This window comes from Amblyomma americanum, chromosome 4 (genome assembly GCF_052857255.1).
Source record: "Amblyomma americanum isolate KBUSLIRL-KWMA chromosome 4, ASM5285725v1, whole genome shotgun sequence".
Classification (NCBI taxonomy): Eukaryota; Metazoa; Arthropoda; class Arachnida; order Ixodida; family Ixodidae; genus Amblyomma; species Amblyomma americanum.
In genome coordinates this window covers 160,226,897-160,245,386 of record NC_135500.1, presented here as the reverse complement: position 1 = coordinate 160,245,386, position 18,490 = coordinate 160,226,897, and the positions used below count along the sequence as shown (strand labels likewise).

Below are 18,490 nucleotides of genomic sequence, written 5' to 3'. Positions count from 1 at the left end.
AATTACAGTCAAATGGTATAGGCAGGGCAACGTTTAAAAATTTCTTTCTAGTAATGTAATGTATTGAAGAGCTCTGAAGCAAGACTGCCTGCTATAGTTCCCTTTTCTTGATATAAAAAGTGCACGTGGCAATATAAGCCGAAAGTTACTGCATAAGACTTTCTAACGGAATCAAGATGGTATGCAAGGATATTCGAATTCCAATAAGCTGGGAACGGCGAAATACAGGTTACGGAGCAGGTAAAGAGCGAAGAGTTTTGCGACAGGGGTGCCTCATTCGTAACTGCTTTTCATCATTTATAAAGCAAGGATGGAATGCATGGTTCAGCACAGTAAATATTGGTTTATTTTAGCGTACAGTCGACTAGCACTGACGTGAAAGACAACAAGCGAAGCTGTACAGAAGCATATGCACTGGTAGTCATTTTAGGTGTTTGAAGCAAAGGTTATAATATTGTTTCAGAACAGGCTAAAAAATGGATGAGAAGTGCGGTACACTAAAAGTACTCATGAACTTGCACAGCAAAAACGCGGACAATCAATGGACAACCATTTCAAAAGCTTCCTTCAACCCTCTAAACCTCGTCCAATTCTATGATATCTTCAGTGGCCCTTTTTTATCCCCAACTTTGCGTTGCCGCCCCCAAAATGCAGGTCAGTTTTTCGTGCTTTAACATCAGTAGCTTTAAGTGCACTGCGCGAAAATAGCACCATGCTGAATCCCACCGCTGACGTTTCCATGGTTCGCCCGATTGCTCCTTGAATATTCGCACAAAAAGCTAATATTCGAGAACATATTAAACTCGTAAGCGGTTTGGTAGGAATGCTACATAGCTTTTATTTGATTCGATTTGGAAAACCGACTGTTCCCCAACCCCAAATTCATTTGATAATTGATTAGGGCGAATGTACAGGAGAAAATCGTAACTCGCGCGCCGGTTTCACCTTCTTCAAGTTAGTAGCGCCATCTATCTTCAAAGTTTCACAGTGCATGGGTAACTTCGACTTTCGCATCGACCGGGCGGTGTCGACACTGTGTACGCACAGCTGACAAGATGTAGACTAGAAGGACAGCCTGAGCACTTGCTTTCTTTTCAGGATGATGTCCTGAGACATGTGTAACGCTTGAAGAAGATTTTATATCAAATGTATATTAGTTACTAGTGTTTGAGAGCGAACCGTCAATGGTGCCCCAGTTTCCGTTAGTTTTCGCAAGATGGTGGCGAAATTTATTACAAATACTGCCCACTGCGACCACCATCGTTGACCTGGGTGTGTCGACACTGCGTACGTACATTTGGCTAAGGATCCATAGGAGGGCACGCTGGACCGTTTGTTTAGAGCGACTGTATTGGTTTTTAATCGGTCAACTGCTGGCATTTCAGGTTAATAACCCAATGCGGAGTTGCAGGTTGCCAAACCAGCTTATTTTGAAAGTATATGCATTACTATGGACTGCTCATAAGGCAATGACCTCGGCCAATTTATTCGAACTGCAGGCTTCTGTTTCATCGGGATGTTGTTTTTAACTCCGGGCAAACAGAAAGTGTACCATTGTTGAGAAAGCTGCCCCGGTTCCATCATTTTTGGGCAGCACGGGCAGTAGTTATACTAGCGACGGCGGCGCGTCAAGCGGGCCGGTCTTGCAATTGGTCGTGTGAACGCCCACTTACCGTTGCTTTCCTCACGACTGATGTCGCGACCAAATCAGGTGGAAGCAATATGAAATGTTACATATTGCGGCCACAGGTACTATCACCTGCTTGCTGCTTTCCTAATCCTACCACCTAGGCTTTAATTAAAAATGTGTAGAATTTCGGAGTGCAAAACATGAGAATATAATGTACTTAATGACAAGCTTAATGATAAACCAATATACCTAATGATAATCACATAATCAAAATGCGGCCGTCTAGCTCTGGGCAGTATGTACGAGCATACAATTTACTACAGTTTTCACTACATTGTTTCTGGATATGGATCGCACTTAGGAACAGATATGTCACTTATACCTAGGGCAGCGGATCAGCTGCATTCCGTCCCGCTAACGGTCCAAAGATACCGGGTTCAAGTCGGAGCGGAAGCTCGCTTCAATGGTGGTGAAAGGAGAAATCGGTGCTATATTGCGTGGTTTGGGTTAAAGATTAAACGTCTGCGGCCACCGACGCAGCGTCTGGTATCCGGACGGAGGGGACTAACAGGCGCAGATGCCAGCTTCATTACTAGCAGCGAGTGCAAGTTCTAGAGACGAGAGAGAACTGCTGATGATGGTTGTACAGAGTAGAGAAAAAAGCATTGAAACTCCGGCGGGATACAATACTAGAGTCACGTTTTGCTGAGAAGTTAATGGGTCGATTTAAGCCTCGCAGGGCACCTTAAAGGCTCTTGTTTTCAGGCACTGGGTAAGGCCATGAGCAGGCTGTAGAGTTTAGAGCTGGTGCAAGGCGTCACAGACTCTAAGTTGGGACATGGCATTCCTTGTTCCCGCGGAAGGCAGTCGCCGAGGACAATAGCGTACAGGTTTATTTTTAGAGATTACAAAATGTATTCTTAGGTTCTGTAAATCAGATAGTAAACTGTCTAGACAATGCCTTCTTTTTCGGGATACGTTATAATTTTCCAGCATGTTTCTAAGCGCATCGCATCAAGTCACCTACACCCACCGGCACCTTTACAGCGATCAAAGTGCGGAGTACCGCGCTCGATGAAAGTGCTCCAAGCTCATTGTTTAGGACATAAGCTTTTTGCTAGGACTTCAAGGCGTATTTATATTCTACCGACGGTACACTGCACCTAATTTTGCAAAGATTTTTTTTCCCAATGCACCTCATAATGCAACCGAAATCGTAACCTACCACCCAGGAGGAAGTAATAATTTATTTTCGTGGTGCCAATTGTCTGTCGAAATGAACGAAAAATTTCTTAAAATGCAAAGCAAAAAGCAAACGACCGCTAGAGTAAAACAAGCTTTTGGGCTAGTGGCTCGCATTTTTGTATCATAACTGCAGCGAAGAAAGACGTTCACATAGAGAAGAAACACAAAACGCACGGACTAACGCTGCACTCTCAACTGGCTTTATTGGTAGCAGGCCATGCTGAATATAAAGTATTCTTGCACCTGCGTGCCATAGAAACTTACAAAAACGTACCCAAATGAAGCCAGAAATATCTCATCTTTTTGCCGAGAAAAGGACAAATTTCGATGCGTACAGAAAAATTGGCCATCGCTAATGCAGTTATCGCCCTTTATTCTTATGTGATAGGCCTCCAGGAGTTCACTAGCGGTTCGCTCCTTGATCTTGCCTCGAATTCTCGCGCTGTCGTAGAAACGTGGCGCACATTTAATGCATGACCCGCAATGCGCAATCAAGGGCAAATTTTTTGTTCTTTAAATTCGTTTGGTGCTCTCCCCAGACGGTTGTTGACACATCAACCAGTTTGAGCGATATATACTTTTCCGCATTAAGTGGTAGTCCACAGACCAATCCAAGTGCACGGCAGATAGGGCATGGTGTTTTTTTCTACGTTTCATTCTTCTAGTCTCCTTTCCGGAGATACAAGGGAACAGTTTGGAAAGTTTCACCGGAGCCGAAAAAACGAGCGCCACTCCAAACCTGCTCGCAACCATCGCAACCTTGTTATGCGGCGCTTAGTGTTGGTAGGGGACAACTCTCGGTCGCAAGGTTCTCTCAGTTTCTCTAGTCGTCGGGTTCGTTGTGCGTGCTACTTTTCCAGCATGGTTTCAGTGACAACTGTCATGACCGACTAAGTGTGGTTTCGCCAGCGCCGATTCCAGGGACAAACTAGCTATTCCTCTTTTTAGCACTTTAGAATGAGCCGATTCAAATGGTAAGAGTGGCTTTACACACGAAGAGCATGCCAATTAAAGGACTAAATCTAAAAACGGAAGTTCGTTGTGATCTAATGTCTCAAAAGTGAATGCTAGACCTTTTTCATGCATTTGAAAAGCAGGCTTCTAGTACGTAAATAGTGCTGGTTGTTAAACGTAGTAGAAATACCTTTCAGGTAAAATTCGAAGAGCTAGAAAATTTTCAACCGACATGACAGCTGAATTCTGGAAATTGACTACTGAAGTCATGATGCATTGCCGCAGTAAAGCCAACTCTTCCAGGTGAGGCATACAATAAAGCTTTCTACGTCCACAGAATAAGCTAAACCTATGTGGTGCTTGATTTTGAGAAAAATTACCTCCTCAGAATACCTTACGAGTCCTTTAGGTAGGAACCGATCACCATTCAACTATCGAGAGCCATTTTCACTCACAATAGTCTGAAAGGGGACCCAGAGTTTATGCGTCTCAGCCCGGAAGGTTAGATTGAAAGCACTACGTTTAGCTTTTATGATCTGCATACCAGTTTTTTATACGATTAGCGTGGTGAATGTTACATTTAAAAAAATGTAAAAGCACGATTAAATCTGGACTCATACGAGCGTTGAACCTGAGTGCTAATTTGTTACTTCGCAGAAGCAACGATTTTAGTGCAGTGTTGGTGTTGCCCGTTCTCATAATCTATTTTCAGCTTGAGTGGAGGCTTCCTGCACAGTACAGTTGACCGTTCGGAAGACCGAGTAGAGTGCTACGTTTCTGTTGCCGTAGCCATTCCAAGCATCCCGTCTAACTTTTTTTTAAAAAACGGTTTAAGATTAGAAGCGGAAAATCAACCTTGCTCTGGATTTCCACTGTCATGCAGCCTTGTTAGCCATGACTGTTATGCTGCCCTTGAATTATTCAGTTAAGAAACTACCTGGTTGACTTCTTCTGTCTCGATACTCAGACCGGTACACATTGTCATTCCCGGACTAACTGCAAGCACGGTATATTCGGTGCCATGCGACATTGTTTCGTTCGCAGCTACTCAGCGTCACCACCTTCTGGTGGAATCTACTACATGCGCACGACGGCACGTATAATGAACGACGAAGCTTAGTGCAGTGGCCACCTTGCCTGATGTTTTGTATTTTTGTTGAGTGCAGAACTTTTTGTATCGTACAGCATCGGTCCGTACTAACTTGAAAAATGGCAGGTGAGCATACAACACAGTAGAGGAAAATGAGCCAGCCGTGCGTGGCTCTAAAATTCCACTTGCCGGCGTGTCACAGCTCACTCTTTTGCTCCAGGCACATACCAGTCTGGTAATTTCTTCAAGTACATTTTTGGTGGATACAAGCAATCTTCATGTAACACAGCGGTAAGCAGCAAATAGTGCGATGTTGAACAGTTTCTTGGATAGACATGCGCCTTAGTTCCTTTTCAGCAGCAGAATCAACCATGCAGTCATAAACTGCAACTCCAGGGAAAGAATAACTAAACAGACAAAACAGACATACAGAAAGCAAGTAACAACAAGTACCCGCTTGTGGCAGTTAGCTAGCCACATTATCGAGCAGTGCAAATAAGAATCGCATAACAGAGAAACAAGTGAAAAGGTAGAATGCACATTAATGCTTGACGTAGATTAGCTGACACAGCAAGGCACGGCTACTCATCGAAAAGTTCTTGAAGACTAATGCGCAGATCGCAGCATAGAATGCGTCACGGACATTGGTATACAATAAGCCTATTCAATAAAAACATGACTGCTCTTTGAAATATACAGCTCAATAGCAGAATTAAAGATATTTAAAAATATAAAACGAAGCTTCCTCTTTGAATTCAGCTGAAAACCCAGAACGAGTCGCAGCAATGTCGTTCCTGCCGTCTCAGCCTACAACTATTGTGTGTGCCGCGTGTTATCGTAGCGCTTTACAATAAAAGTACAAACAAAACACGAAAGTATCTCCGCGCATAAGCAGTCGTAACCTATTTAACTCGGGCACATTACGTAACCACTGCTGCCTAACTTCCCTGTAGCAGTATGTCTAAGCAGGTGAGGAATGATAAAGGATCATCAAATTTAACATAGACGGTTCTGAAACGTACTCAGCCTAATACTTCTCATCACAGCACACAGTTGTCAGAGACATAACCGCTCCGCTCGGAGCATTCAAATGCATTGTCGAATTCGGGCATATTGTGGAGCGCCAGCAGACAGTTGCCGCGGGGCGACAGTGGGTTGGGCCGCTGGTCGGAGTTGCACCAAAGCAAGCAGTACCGCGTGAAGAAGACCACCTGCGCGTCCGGCCAGAGGGCGCTGAAGGCGTCCGAGTTGACCGCGGTGCGCCTGAAGATCGTAGCCAGAGTGTCGTAGGCGAGCCGCAGACCGTGCGCCCCCAGAAACATGGCGCGGCGCTGTTCCTCTTCGTTCCCGCCCAGTTCAGTCTGCAGCCCGAGTCGCCGGTAGAGGCGTTGCAGACAGCGGATGCTACTATTGTACCTGCGTAGCGCCGCCGGTGTCCACCGGGTGTCGTTGTGCTGCAGGCAGTGAACGCAGGGTTCAGATGAAATCAAATTACGAAATCAATACACCATTATTCAAGGACGCTCGCATGAGAAGCTACGACTGCTTCTGTATTGTAGGAAAGTTTCACTTTTTGTGAGCCTCTGCACAAGGGAAGAAACCAATCCATGGTGAAATACACACAAAAGTGTGCAGGAAAAGGAGGTGTTTTTATTGTTGGATTTTTAAATTCTGGTGACTAGCCAATTGATCGGCGCAAAAAGGAAATAGGAAACGAAACGAAAGGACCGCCGCTTAACTACAAGCGAATCTCGTCCTCAAGCCAACATGACACTTACGCAATCGACCAAGCGCTTGCAGGTCCAGCGTCATTGATGACAGATGTGCTCATAGCCAACGCCTCCTCATGCGTATGCTTGTGCAGACAATCTTTTTTATCAAGTGCCAGGGACGGTCCGCTGACACACACGGCGCCTAAAATGACAATCTGGAATGCCTTAATTAACCTCTCCTCCACTGATTTAGTCCTATGGTGCACCTGCAATCGCACCTGCAGGTGCACCTGCAATCGCAGAGCTCGCGAGGTGAGACGGCCGATATTTTTTGCACTTTTTACAGTCCACCGTCAAACCACCGCCGCCATCCAACCGCTCGGTGCGCTCTCATTTGTTCATTTATACAACTTCCAGTCTGTGGCAAGATATCCACAAGCAAACCGCAGTGCTGTTTGTTGTGTCAATCGCAGCGCTATAACACCCAGCACAGCGAAAGAAGGAAGCATTGTTAGGCGAACGAGTAGTGTTTTCCCATGCCATGTGCTTGCGTTCATAGGCATAAGCTTCTGCACAATGCAGATGCCACAAATGGCGTGCGTTAGATAATTGAACTACGTTGACAGGACCTAGTTTAAGAATGTTAACACTGAAACTCACTCCTCTAATCATTCAGAATATGGTATCAGGTTTGTCACGGCCCAATTCAGCGGCAAACGAGTCAACGACACGGGGTTTTAGAGGCGCATTTTTACAGTTGCTGCAGCCCCTGGGCACTGATGGTCTCCTATAGGCCAGAGTGGAAGGCGTATATTTTTTATGCATCCTTAGCATAAAACCTGAACGGGACACTTCAGTTCCGCCTTGAGGTTAAGACGCGAAAGCGTATTGGTTAATTCCCGAATATATTCCAATATGCCACATATGCAGAAGGTCTTTCTCTACATTCATACATCCCTGGGAGTCCTCATACCCCTCCTGGCGCAATGGTGCAGGGGATGAGAGATGCGCCATTACCCTGCGAAGGCAGGTGCTCCCAACGGTGGGCCTTGTGCTGGCCAGGTTGCTCTACCTGAGCGACCAATCATTTAGATGCCACCTGCCGCAGTGGGCAGGTTGTGATGGCGCTGCAAGGTCACGTGACCTAGGTGGCCCACTTGCCTCCTAGGTTGCTCTCTGGGCACCACCTGCCAGAGTCATGCTCGTGATATTCACTCACGAAACCGGCGCCGACAACGCCGACACCGGATTTGATCGACAACGGGGTCTTGAGAGCCATAGCGTTAAAATTACATGCCGAAATGAGCAGACCACATTACCTCGCCCGGTAACTTCTGCTGCTGATTCGAGCCAGCAGCAGCTGAAGGCGCGATGATCTCCAGGATGGCCGCGGCCAGAAGCGCCCCAACGGTGCCGTAGTTGAAGTATGCAGGGACGCCAGTCGAATAAAGCAGCGGCGGCCGCTGAAAAATCGTGGGCACAAGTACAGACCCTTGGGAGGCCGAGTGCGCCAGCTGAGAACGCTGCTCGAGCCGCACTAGCAGAAGCTGCAGCCGCGTCGGGGGCTGCCGCAGCCGCAGAGAGTGCTCATGCTCCACCATGCGCAAGTAGAGGCGCACAAAGTCGCCGCCGACCTCCATGAGGAACCGGGAGAACGACGGGTAGTCGAGCTCACTTCGGCTGGCAGTCTGCACGGGAAACAAAAGGTTGGTTTTTGTGTACATTAAGAAGCTACTCTTCTGGCATTTAGGCGCACAGTAGTGGATAACTCAGCTTTATTATTAACAGCTCTGCGTGCACGGGTCTACGTTCGCATCTCGTAAAAAAGCACCAAAACAAGCCTAATCAGACAACGGGACGCAATCGCTGCGTGAGAGCTATATTTATACCAAATTTAAGAGCTACACGGTATACATTGCGCTTGTCTCTTTTACCGCTTCAGGAATGAAAGCGAAGCGAGTGTTGCTCAACAAGCAGGAAAAATTGTATACAAGAGAGTTTAACGGTCAAACAGCATAGTACACTAACAAGCTGCATGTGGTCTGTAGGAAAACTATTCTGCGTTTCTTTTTCTAAGTTTTTCTAAAGGTAGCTACTGCAGTATTCTTTTCTAACCACTTTTCTTTTATATCATAAGTTTGCACGCTTCCGAATATGCATCGATCAACTTGTCGGGCTATATAAAAAGAACAGGTGTTCTATTTAAAAGTGCCTGGTAGTCACGTCCGACGCGATTAGCATGTAATTACGCCGGTGTTACGCTAGCACAAAGTTGAATGTTTGTGTGACAAGGGCGCTTGCTCGACGGCAACAAATTTTAGCATTTTTTAAAATCGCTATGTGACTGTGTGCGAAAGAGGCAAAATGCAGACCTCAAAGTAGCTCGACCACAAAAGCACTGCCACAAATATCTGACCTACAATGCCAGCAAAACAGCGCAATTCCCCGGATGTTACTTTTATTTCATAGATGAGAGGTGACTGCTCGTGAATGTCTCCGTGTGCATTATAATCACTTCTTTTGGTACCCATTGTTCTGGTGCGTTCAGCTCTGTCCTCAATGTTTCCTATTTAAAACGATTTTAACGAGTCATGTATACAGAGATTCTCAGATTGTTTGGAACAGAACTATTCCCCGTGCTTTGGCAGAGCGCGGGTTTGCGCTTAAAGCGTCCTTTTGCAGAGCTGCGGCAGCAATGACGGATAGTAGCAGATGCACCGTTAGCCCTGAGTCCCTGTGAAAGAGTAAAGCTCCTCCAGAACATTAATTTGAAGTAGTCAGTTCGGTACTTTGGTTGGCATCTGAGTGCCCGCGCAAGCGATGAAAGTTGTCAGGACAGGAGGGAACAAAAGTGCGATCTGGAATGACGAAAAGCTACCGCCTTTACCCTCCTTCAGTATTATTGGAAGCGATGTGATGAATAATATTGAGTCAGGAAAGCAGGTGTTAAACTGGCTAAAACACGAATTTCTCTCATGTTTGAGGACGGACGGCCCCTTAATCCACACTACGTAGGAAAGGTGTGATAGGAGAAGCTGGGCATATATCAGGATACTAAGGTTATGCTTACACACCACTAGAAGCGAAATACACCTTTTTGTGGAAACTGTAATGTCGAACGAGGTGCATTGTATGTTTTGAAAACATTCTTCTGAAAATCTAGAGAAACCACGGTGAAAAATAAAAAAAGAAACAAGTAATACCTAAATACAATCGCAAGGGCGCTTCATGCTTAATTACTGCAGGTTCAGAGTGAAATTCTATAAAAAATTCAACAATGCGGTTTTTTTCTATATATATATATATATTGCTTGCTGCGTGGGCAACAAGGTTACCGCAGCTGTGGTATAGTGGCTTGCGACTCGGAAAGAAAAGCTATTTCTTTTTATTTTATTATGCGCACAGAGAGTGACAAGCCAGCTCTAGAAAAGTCACTGTTACAGATGACTGCTTTCTTCTGCTATTGAGCGCCTGTTTTTGAGGCAAAAACTATTTAATGAATCACCTCCAGGAATGTAAAATGAACTTACTTTAGAGTCGTCGGCAACGAAGATAAGCGCCTCCTTGTCTATCTCTTCTATAGCGTCGTCCCAGGTGCTCTCCGGCAACCATCTAAAAAAGGCTGAGCCACGGGATGCCTCCTTCAGTTCGTTGAACATCGTGTAAAGTGTTTGGGCGCTGTGGTCCGAGTCAAGCAATCCCGCGAAAAGGTCCGGCCAGGCGTACCCAAAGCACGCCCGTGCCAGGTCGAGGCAGAAATGGTCAGTCTTTGAAGGATGCGACGCGGCGTGCTCTCTGGCCAGCTCCAAGGAAAGCAAGTCAGAGTCCAGGTGTGACGCCAGGTACAATGCAGCCTCGCTCACACTGCTATGGTTGTGTATCTTGCTGAAGGCGCTTCGGACGCTGTCTGCCCCGGATGCGAAGGATGTGTCCGAAGCACGCATGGTTTCTTCGCCCGGACTAACCACTAGGTTCAAGGCGACCATCCAGTCGCTAGTGGTCACACCCGGCACAAGATTCTCGAGCAGTGCGGGCAGCGGCAGGCTTTCATCTTCCAACGCGATGCGGTCGACAAAATCCAGGTCGGCCGCGATAAGCTCGTCGAGGCTTACAATCAACGCACGCTCGTCGGAGTCTTCCACTACGCGTTGTAGGTGGCTCTCGAGCTCTGCCCGATTTTCCCACATCGCCAGCTTGCCGAGCAACGACTTTCCGGAGGACAGCCGCAGCACTGTTTTGCCATTGTCGCTGAGAAGGTCGAGAGAGAAGACCGTGTGGAATCCCGCCAGTAGCGACGTGCGCGCGATGAGCCCCACGAGATCGCGGTAGGTGCGAGCGGCGCGAATCATCGTCCAGTTGAGGCGTTCACGCATCCACGTCAGCGTCGTCTTGAACGACGCGCCCGTGGCCTCCTCCAAGACGTACCTATGGCACCTCTGGTAGAGCGCGGCCAACACTCTTGCATCTTCCGCACCTTTCTCGCTGTTAGGGGGCGCTGCATAACCATGATTAACGCATAATTTACTTCGTACACTAGCACTTTTGAAGATCTGCTGCTTGATGTTCGTTAAGACTGACCCTTACCATTTTCCTGGTGGATATCCGCTGTCTCATGTATTCATGGTCAACATCACCAATAAGAACAGATTGGGCTGAGCACAGTTAGGTTGTCAACGATGAGGAAATCTATATGCTGAATTAATCTATTGTTGCATCATTAAGCCTATGCACTGTAAAACATTGCATTTTCAGCGTATTCACCGTATGCAATGCTTGTAATACCCATCATGAAGTTTTAAATATTTGTTCAACTCCACGGGCTTTTGTAATTACTAAAAATTCACAACTTTTTAGGAGATTTCATAGGCAACGGATTCGTTCAGTTTATTTAGGACAAACAAGAAACTGCTCCACGTTCGGTGTTCTCCCTATGTGCCTAAACCCTTGCCCACTTCGAGCTCTTGAGCCGTTCGATCTGAACCTGCCATCTGCTATCCGTCCTCGTTATCTTAGTCTGTACAGCGGCTGCCCCACACAAGTTGTGGTCCCGATTTCGATCCTCGGACAAGGAGGACTTTCTCCTGAACAACGGGGCCACTGTGTAGGCTGTGTAGCTTGCGATTGTAGCCGTACGTCTGCGCTTTGGTGGATGCTAATGAGTTTTTCTTTTGTTCAAAATCTATTCTTTGCATGATTACCTTAAATATTGAACAATGCCTTATATGTCTTTAGTGGCACTGTGGGGCGCATCCTCTCCAAGCGGTAAATTTCATACCATCCGAGCTTCCAGGCTCACATTATAGCCTCCTTCGAACAAAAGCGTTAATGAATGAATTAGAACACTTCACGTTCAGTTATGTCCAAAGCACTGAAGGCTACTATAGGTAATCAATCGCTACCCTTTCACTGTGCGAAGTGCTCTCTTCACTCTGAGAAGATAAGAGAGATGAGCGCAGAACACTGATCGACCCTGTTTACTAAGCTAACGCTGGCATCCTGGACAGGCGGTACCTATATGAAAGCAATGTAAACGGAGTTTCTTTACAACATTTACATTTAGCCTCCGGCTCCTCTCTTTCCGGCTGGACGTCCTGGGCGAGTAGACGGCTGCTGATCGTGGCGATAGAGTCAGCCACGCTGTCCCCGAGGAAGCTACTGGGCCCGTCCTGGTCAGTGGCACGATCCATCCATGAGTCGCACACGTAACCGTAGAAATTGCTGCATGCGTCCTTGTTGGTGTTGAGCAGCCGGTCTAAGTAGTCGCGGGCTTCCATGCACTCAGCCGTATCGCACATCCCATACTGCTTGGAAGGCTTGCTTGAGAGCACCAGCAGCAGAGTAACCACGGCCAGCGCGAACACGACCGCCAGTACCCCTGCCACGACCACGTACAGGTAGCGCTCCTCCATGCAGTTAATCTCAGTGACGAAAGTCAGGTTCATGGCTGCGGTTGAAGTCGTGGTCAGGCTTATTTCAGCAATGAAAGCCGTGGGAAATCGCGGGCATCGGGTTCACTCAAATGGAGGGAACGAAATCCTGGGGGCAATTGCGCATTTTTATGTGAAAGGAAAGCCTATGGGCACCAAAAAAGAGGTACACTAACAAGCGTTACGATCTGGAGGGTCAGTCATTTTCTTCGACATTCGTTGCTGTTCGTGTGCCTATTCGTATGACTATTCGTATGTCTTCTGTACGCATTACCATTGTTTCTTAAAAAGAACATATTGTAGCACATCCCGTGACCGTGTCCCACATCGCAAATAATAGTGGATGATATATAATACGCTACCGGAGAATTGCAACCACCTGTGCCGGGCACGAAAACTGCAAAATTTCAAAGCGGCTTTGCTGAGTGCCGCTTATGAGCGCCGAACCGTGGCGTAAAGGTTGTTCATGATACTGCACCTTCTAGTGAAATATCCCTCTCCTTATTGTTTCATCTGGGTCCCTATACCATAATTCTTCCCTCGATGTTTAAGTTCAAAACTTATGTTCTTCTTTAAGTAACGTCTTTCTCTTTCAGAAAGTAGTGGGGATGGCCCCCTAGCCACGGTCAAGGGAGCTGGACACAATAAGTCATGACAACGGATGAGTTGATCTCATATGCAGTAGGTTTTGCAATTCGGTATCATAAGCAAAGAACATGTCTTTTCTTGCTGTTTTTCTCGTCCTCTACGACGCCGGCCTTCGCAGAATTGTAACAAATGGAGGAAGCAATTTTCATATTCCTCTCTCTCTCCGTACATACACATTTCTTACTGCCTGGACGGGACTAAACTGTATTTGAGAACACGAAACAAGTCAGATGAACAACCATCCACTTCGCCTGCCCCCATGTTTTCCTGGGCCCAAAGCGGTGCATTCCCATGCCCTGAAAAGCTGTGACTCAATCGCGTGACTCACACCGGCATTTTCTCTTTGGCCTGTAGGTTAGCACGGCAGTGGTCTGCCTACAAGGAAACCCGTATCAGCATAGTGAAGTGCTAGAGTTGTCAAGTAGCAATGACGTACTACTCTTCCTTCGGCACAGCAATCCCCGCTTATAGAGCATACCATAGGCTGCTGTTTCTGTCCTTAAACAGTAGCAGAGCAGACCTGTTAACTCACGGTAGAAGGACCAGTGAGACGACGAGACCACGTTGCTCTTCTTCATGGCTGCATCCCGGGACGACGCAGGCGTGAAGCTTTCCTCGGCCGAAAACCTGTTGTCGATGTCCACGTTTCGGTTCTTAGCAGCTGAGGGCGCCTTCGACTTCCGGCGCGGCCGACTGCCGGCCTGCTTCGGGCTAGTCGGCTGCACCGTAGGTTGAGGGGCCCCTGGTGGAAGGCGGCAAACCGGGACTGGTGCGTCTGTAGCGGCTGCGCCACCGACGTATGGTCTGGCCGCTACCTTGGAATCCGGAACTGTTGGCGCAGCGGGCTGGTCGAGACATTTTTCGGTGCCGGTAGCTGCTTTTACGCCAGCAGCAGGCGACGTCTTTGCTGTCTTGTGCGTTCCGCCCAAGAAGGCGTCCATGTCGCATGGTTTAGACCTGCAAGACACACAACGCGCACTCAAGAAAAGAAGTCTAGTGTTTTTCTCATATACTGTCTGATCTGTGGTAGAGTATATGTACAAGTTCCTTCGAGGCAATAAGGAATGACTTACAATCCACTATTGTGTGATGGGGCATGATGACGTATTTACTCGCAAAATGCACACACCCCTACTTTGCGCTCAAAAAGTGCAATCTCGCTTTCCTCGCCAAATCGACGCACCCTTTCTTTTGGCACGCAGTCGGCTGATAACGACAGCGAATGATAGCAGGCGCCCTTTTATCGAACGCTGAAATCTAAGTGGTAATGTAACGGCCACTCTACCCTTTGTCAAGTCCACCATTCCTCACCTTATGCCAGGAATAGCCAATAATTATGTTCCGCCTAGAATCGGAGAACAAATAGAAAGCATGGGTGGCAACAATCGATTTTCTGTGCAACCTGTACTATTAAGTATAGAAACAATGTGTTCAAGGTATGTTTGGCGCTGGATCATTGAAGAGAGCTTAAGTGAACGCTACTTCGGCTCTGTTTGGATTACATATGGGCCACTGCGCAAAAAATATGAACATGCTTAAGATAAAAGCTGTTGGCAATGCCAGCGAGCATTGAGGCCATGCGAAATCATGTTTTTTTTTTCTTGAAAGATCAACCATGCGAGATCAATTATCTCTTCCACCAGCCTACATTTTCTGTCTTTTTACCGGATAAAAAAAATATTTTACCGCTATTATGAATTCACCTCCATATTTTTAGTCTGCTGCGGAAAAAGTGCGTCCATTATGCCAGTAAATACGATATTTGCGCTAAAAGCTTGGTTGTGGAGCCGCCGCGACGTCTCAGTGGTTATGGTGCTCGGCTGCGGATCCGCAATGCGCGTGTTTAATCCCGTCCGCTACGGTCGTATTGGGATAGACGCGAAATGCTAGAGGCTCGTGAACTGTGCTATCTCAGTGCCCGTTAAGGAGCCCCGTGTAGTCTAAATCATCCAGAACCGTCTACTACGGCGTTACTCGCGAACTCAGTCGCTTTGGGACGTTAAATCTTATAAAAGCAAACCAAATCAAACCTAGGTTCCGGCTTTGAGCAGCCACAAGATCATGTAGTACTCGCCTTGTAAGGCTAATACTGTTTCTCGGCGCACGGACGATGAGATGCGGATGAACTATATTTGAGCTTTGAACAACCTTTGTTTCAAGGAACACTAAAGCGAAATATCAAACTCGGCAAGGCGGATAGGTTATTCCTCGGGAACACTAGAGACGTTTTTGCTTCGCGGAAAGGTAGCCGCGTTGCTGAGAACACCGTAAATGGAAGTCCAGAAACAATCACGCATTCACAGTGCCTGCAAAAAATGAAATTTCATGAAGCCATTTCTATGACGTGTTCGTAGTCCGTTCCAATCAGAGACACCACTTTCAAAGACCCGAAACGCGGCCGGAAATCAAAAACAAAACCAACATATCCGTGGTCACGGCGGCAACCTACAAATGCATGACGCATCCGCCACCACTATTTAGATCGGGCTCTGCTGCATTTCATGCGTATTCATCTCGTTGCAATCTATATGGGTGCTAAAGAAACTACGTGCGGTTATCGAGGGCAGCCGCAGACTACCGAACAAATTACTGATCGCGCTCAGTCATGTACACATGGGCGACGATAACGCGAGCGTGCGGTCTTCAGAGCACTGTGTGCTGCCGTGAAGAGTACACATAAGCTTAGAGGGATCGTCAAGATCATGCAAGCAAGTGCGGCGCTTTGACGTATTCATTCGACACCATATCGGACTGAAACCTGCACACGCATTTTACATCAAACGGCGCGCCGCAATGTCGATTATCGCGATTTTCTAACTAAGCAGTAAACGAGATCGCAGGCAACCCATGTGTTTTGTTCTGCGGAAGTCGCTCACGTGCATGAATTGCTTCATGTAGGTTACAAGCGGAAATGAATAACGATACGTTACGCCCGACAATAGTCTGCTGCCTACCGGCTACAGCTGTCGTGCCGAACAGGCATGAGCTGGTTGAGCATTTTTCTAGTGAAAAACCTTCCCTCGCGCCTCAGGTATTGCGTGCATGGTGACCCGCGCGGGTAAGTTTGTTTTCTTTAATGAGATAAATGAGAGGCAATGGTGCATGCATCTGGTACATATCAAATATTTGTGAGCACACCAAAAAGCATATTCATCTTTCCAATGCACAGAAAATATGCAAGAAAATGCCCTTCCAAAGCTCTTCACCGCTTGTCGTCATGAGGGCGTACTAGCACTTTTCAAGAGAGACTAGCACAAAAGACTAGACAAGAGAGACTAGCACAAGGAGCCTAGCAAAAGAGACTAGCACTTTTCAATTTCATCACGTCCGCAGCCTGCACAGGGTAGCAGGTTCCACGGCTAAAGAAAGAATGAAATCGCTCCAGCGGCCAAGTAACAAGCACACGCTGCATGATTGCCGGTGACAGCTTCCGTTTTTGAACTTGCTGTGTGCAAGGTCTACACGAAGCCTTAGTGCGCAGGAGCGAGGCGACGATACAAAGCTAGTGTTTGAGGCTAACCGTTCTCTCCGTCGTCTGTTTTGCGCTGTTCTAATTACGAGACCCTGCGCACTGCCGGCAATTCTCGCCGCGCTTATTTCCTCGTATATCGATACTAATTGGATATCGAGACGGCGAAAGGGCTTTCGCTCATGAGTACGTCACTCGTCGCTGCTGCACAAGTATTCATGTGGCCACGCCACGTGCACTTCGCTTTCACGCAATTTTCTGGCGTATAAAAGCGTTGTTTTGCGTAAGAATTACATATTTGCTCTCATGTGTCAGTACCCTTTCATTCTAGCCTGAAGAATATTTCCTCCTTAGTGTTCCTTTAATGACTTAGTCCCTACAAGCATGTTGATTAGCTATAGCACCTTCAGAAGACATAGATCTCGCACCATAAGCTGGTGCTCCTAGAGCCGATCAGCTCTCTCCGAGACATGTTAGTAGGATGTCGTGTCCGTCTCTGTGAACACCAGATGTCTCGCAACGGCCGTTTTAATTTATTAGACAAGGTGGCAGTGGCCACTGTCCCGATTCAAGGGGATGCCGCCAAGACGTATCTGTGTAGCTCCAGCTATCTACGGGGAACACCGAAGGTCCGAAGCCTAATCAGTCACAGCTGCCAACTAGTAATGCTTCGCCGACATCGCCACGAAGTGCCACAACCACCAGAACATGGGCAACGGGGAAATTTTGGTTAAGACGTACGAGGGAAATCTCTTACGCAGCAGCGATTGTTAAACATCACTGACCTGGAGGCATCGAGGTTTGGCTTGGACTTGTTCAGCACTGTAGCAGCTTTGGCAGCATGCGCAGGAAGCGCCGGTAGCCCAGCAGAAGCCGGGACAGCCGCCGTGCCTGAAGAGCCGGACTTAGTGGAGCGTCTAGGTGTCGGCTTGCTCTGTTCGGAAGGCTGAGAGGGGGCACCACCGGAAGCACTCGCACTGCAAGCCCCGGGTAGAGGTGCAAGCGCCGGTGACTCGGTACATCCGCCTCGAACGGCGGTGTTGGCTGCCGGCGGCTCATTGGAACTGGAAGGCGTGGTGGGCTGCTTGCTGCGCTTGGGTCGCGAAGACCTCCGGCGCTTCTGCCTCGATTCCTTGATCGGGCCGTGTTGCTGTTTTCCCTGAGGGTTGGTGCCAGGGTCCATTGGCTGCCCGGGACCTTTCGCCAACGGACAGAAGCAGGATTGAAGAATGGGAAAAGCTGCAGAAAGCGGAGCACTAAGAAGAGCGGCCGTCAGAACGCAGCGTGATCTTCTTCTGCGTGTCCTCGTGCGCTCGTGCCATTGGCTTCTTCTACTTTACCTCAATAAACATGGCACATACCCACGCGGGGGGATTGACCAAGGTGTTGTGGAATAAACGAAGAAATTTACATGGGAGATTACGACAAAATTTTGGCTCCAAGCGTGAATTTAGAAAAACGTATCAATAAAAACGACAGAAGAATATTTAAAGTTAAATAACAGACAGAATTTTGGTGCAAAAAGAAGAGCTCGAAGACTATTAAAAGAATTATCAAATCAACCTACCAGTTGCAATTCTGTAATCATGGAGAATCCCACAAATTGAACCCAATGCAAATCATTTGGCGCTCGCACCAAACGATAATAACACGGCAGAGATAACGGGAGCCCTAACCTGGAGAGGGGGACCTCCAGGTAAATCTTTCTCTGAAGTGCAAACTTTGGACAGTAGAGGAGAAAATTGTCTCCAGATTCAACCTCCCCGCATGCGTCACATAAGTTTGTCGGGGTCAACCCACACCTGCATAGATATG

At 47.4% G+C, this 18,490-nt stretch overlaps 1 protein-coding gene across 1 annotated transcript; it reads right to left on the bottom strand.

Annotated features, from left to right (window-relative positions):
• Positions 1-5,668: 5,668 nt before the first annotated feature.
• LOC144130427 (uncharacterized) lies at positions 5,669-17,937 on the bottom strand. Its single transcript, XM_077664348.1, has 6 exons — positions 17,461-17,937; positions 13,739-14,163; positions 12,186-12,575; positions 10,162-11,126; positions 7,951-8,319; positions 5,669-6,373 (listed from the first exon to the last, which is right to left on the bottom strand). Exons 1-6 carry the CDS (start codon positions 17,856-17,858, stop codon positions 5,960-5,962), a joined length of 2,961 nt encoding a protein of 986 aa, XP_077520474.1. The 5' UTR covers positions 17,859-17,937; the 3' UTR covers positions 5,669-5,959.
• Positions 17,938-18,490: the final 553 nt, after the last annotated feature.

Coding starts and splice junctions, on each gene's coding strand:
- LOC144130427 (XM_077664348.1), bottom strand. CDS start 17,858: ATGGACCCTGGCACCAACCCTCAGGGAAAACAGCAACACGGCCCGATC. Junction 8,320..10,161: donor TCGTTGCCGACGACTCTAAA/GTAAGTTCATTT, acceptor TTTCCCGTGCAG/ACTGCCAGCCGAAGTGAGCT. Junction 6,374..7,950: donor AGCAGAAGTTACCGGGCGAG/GTAATGTGGTCT, acceptor CACTGCCTGCAG/CACAACGACACCCGGTGGAC.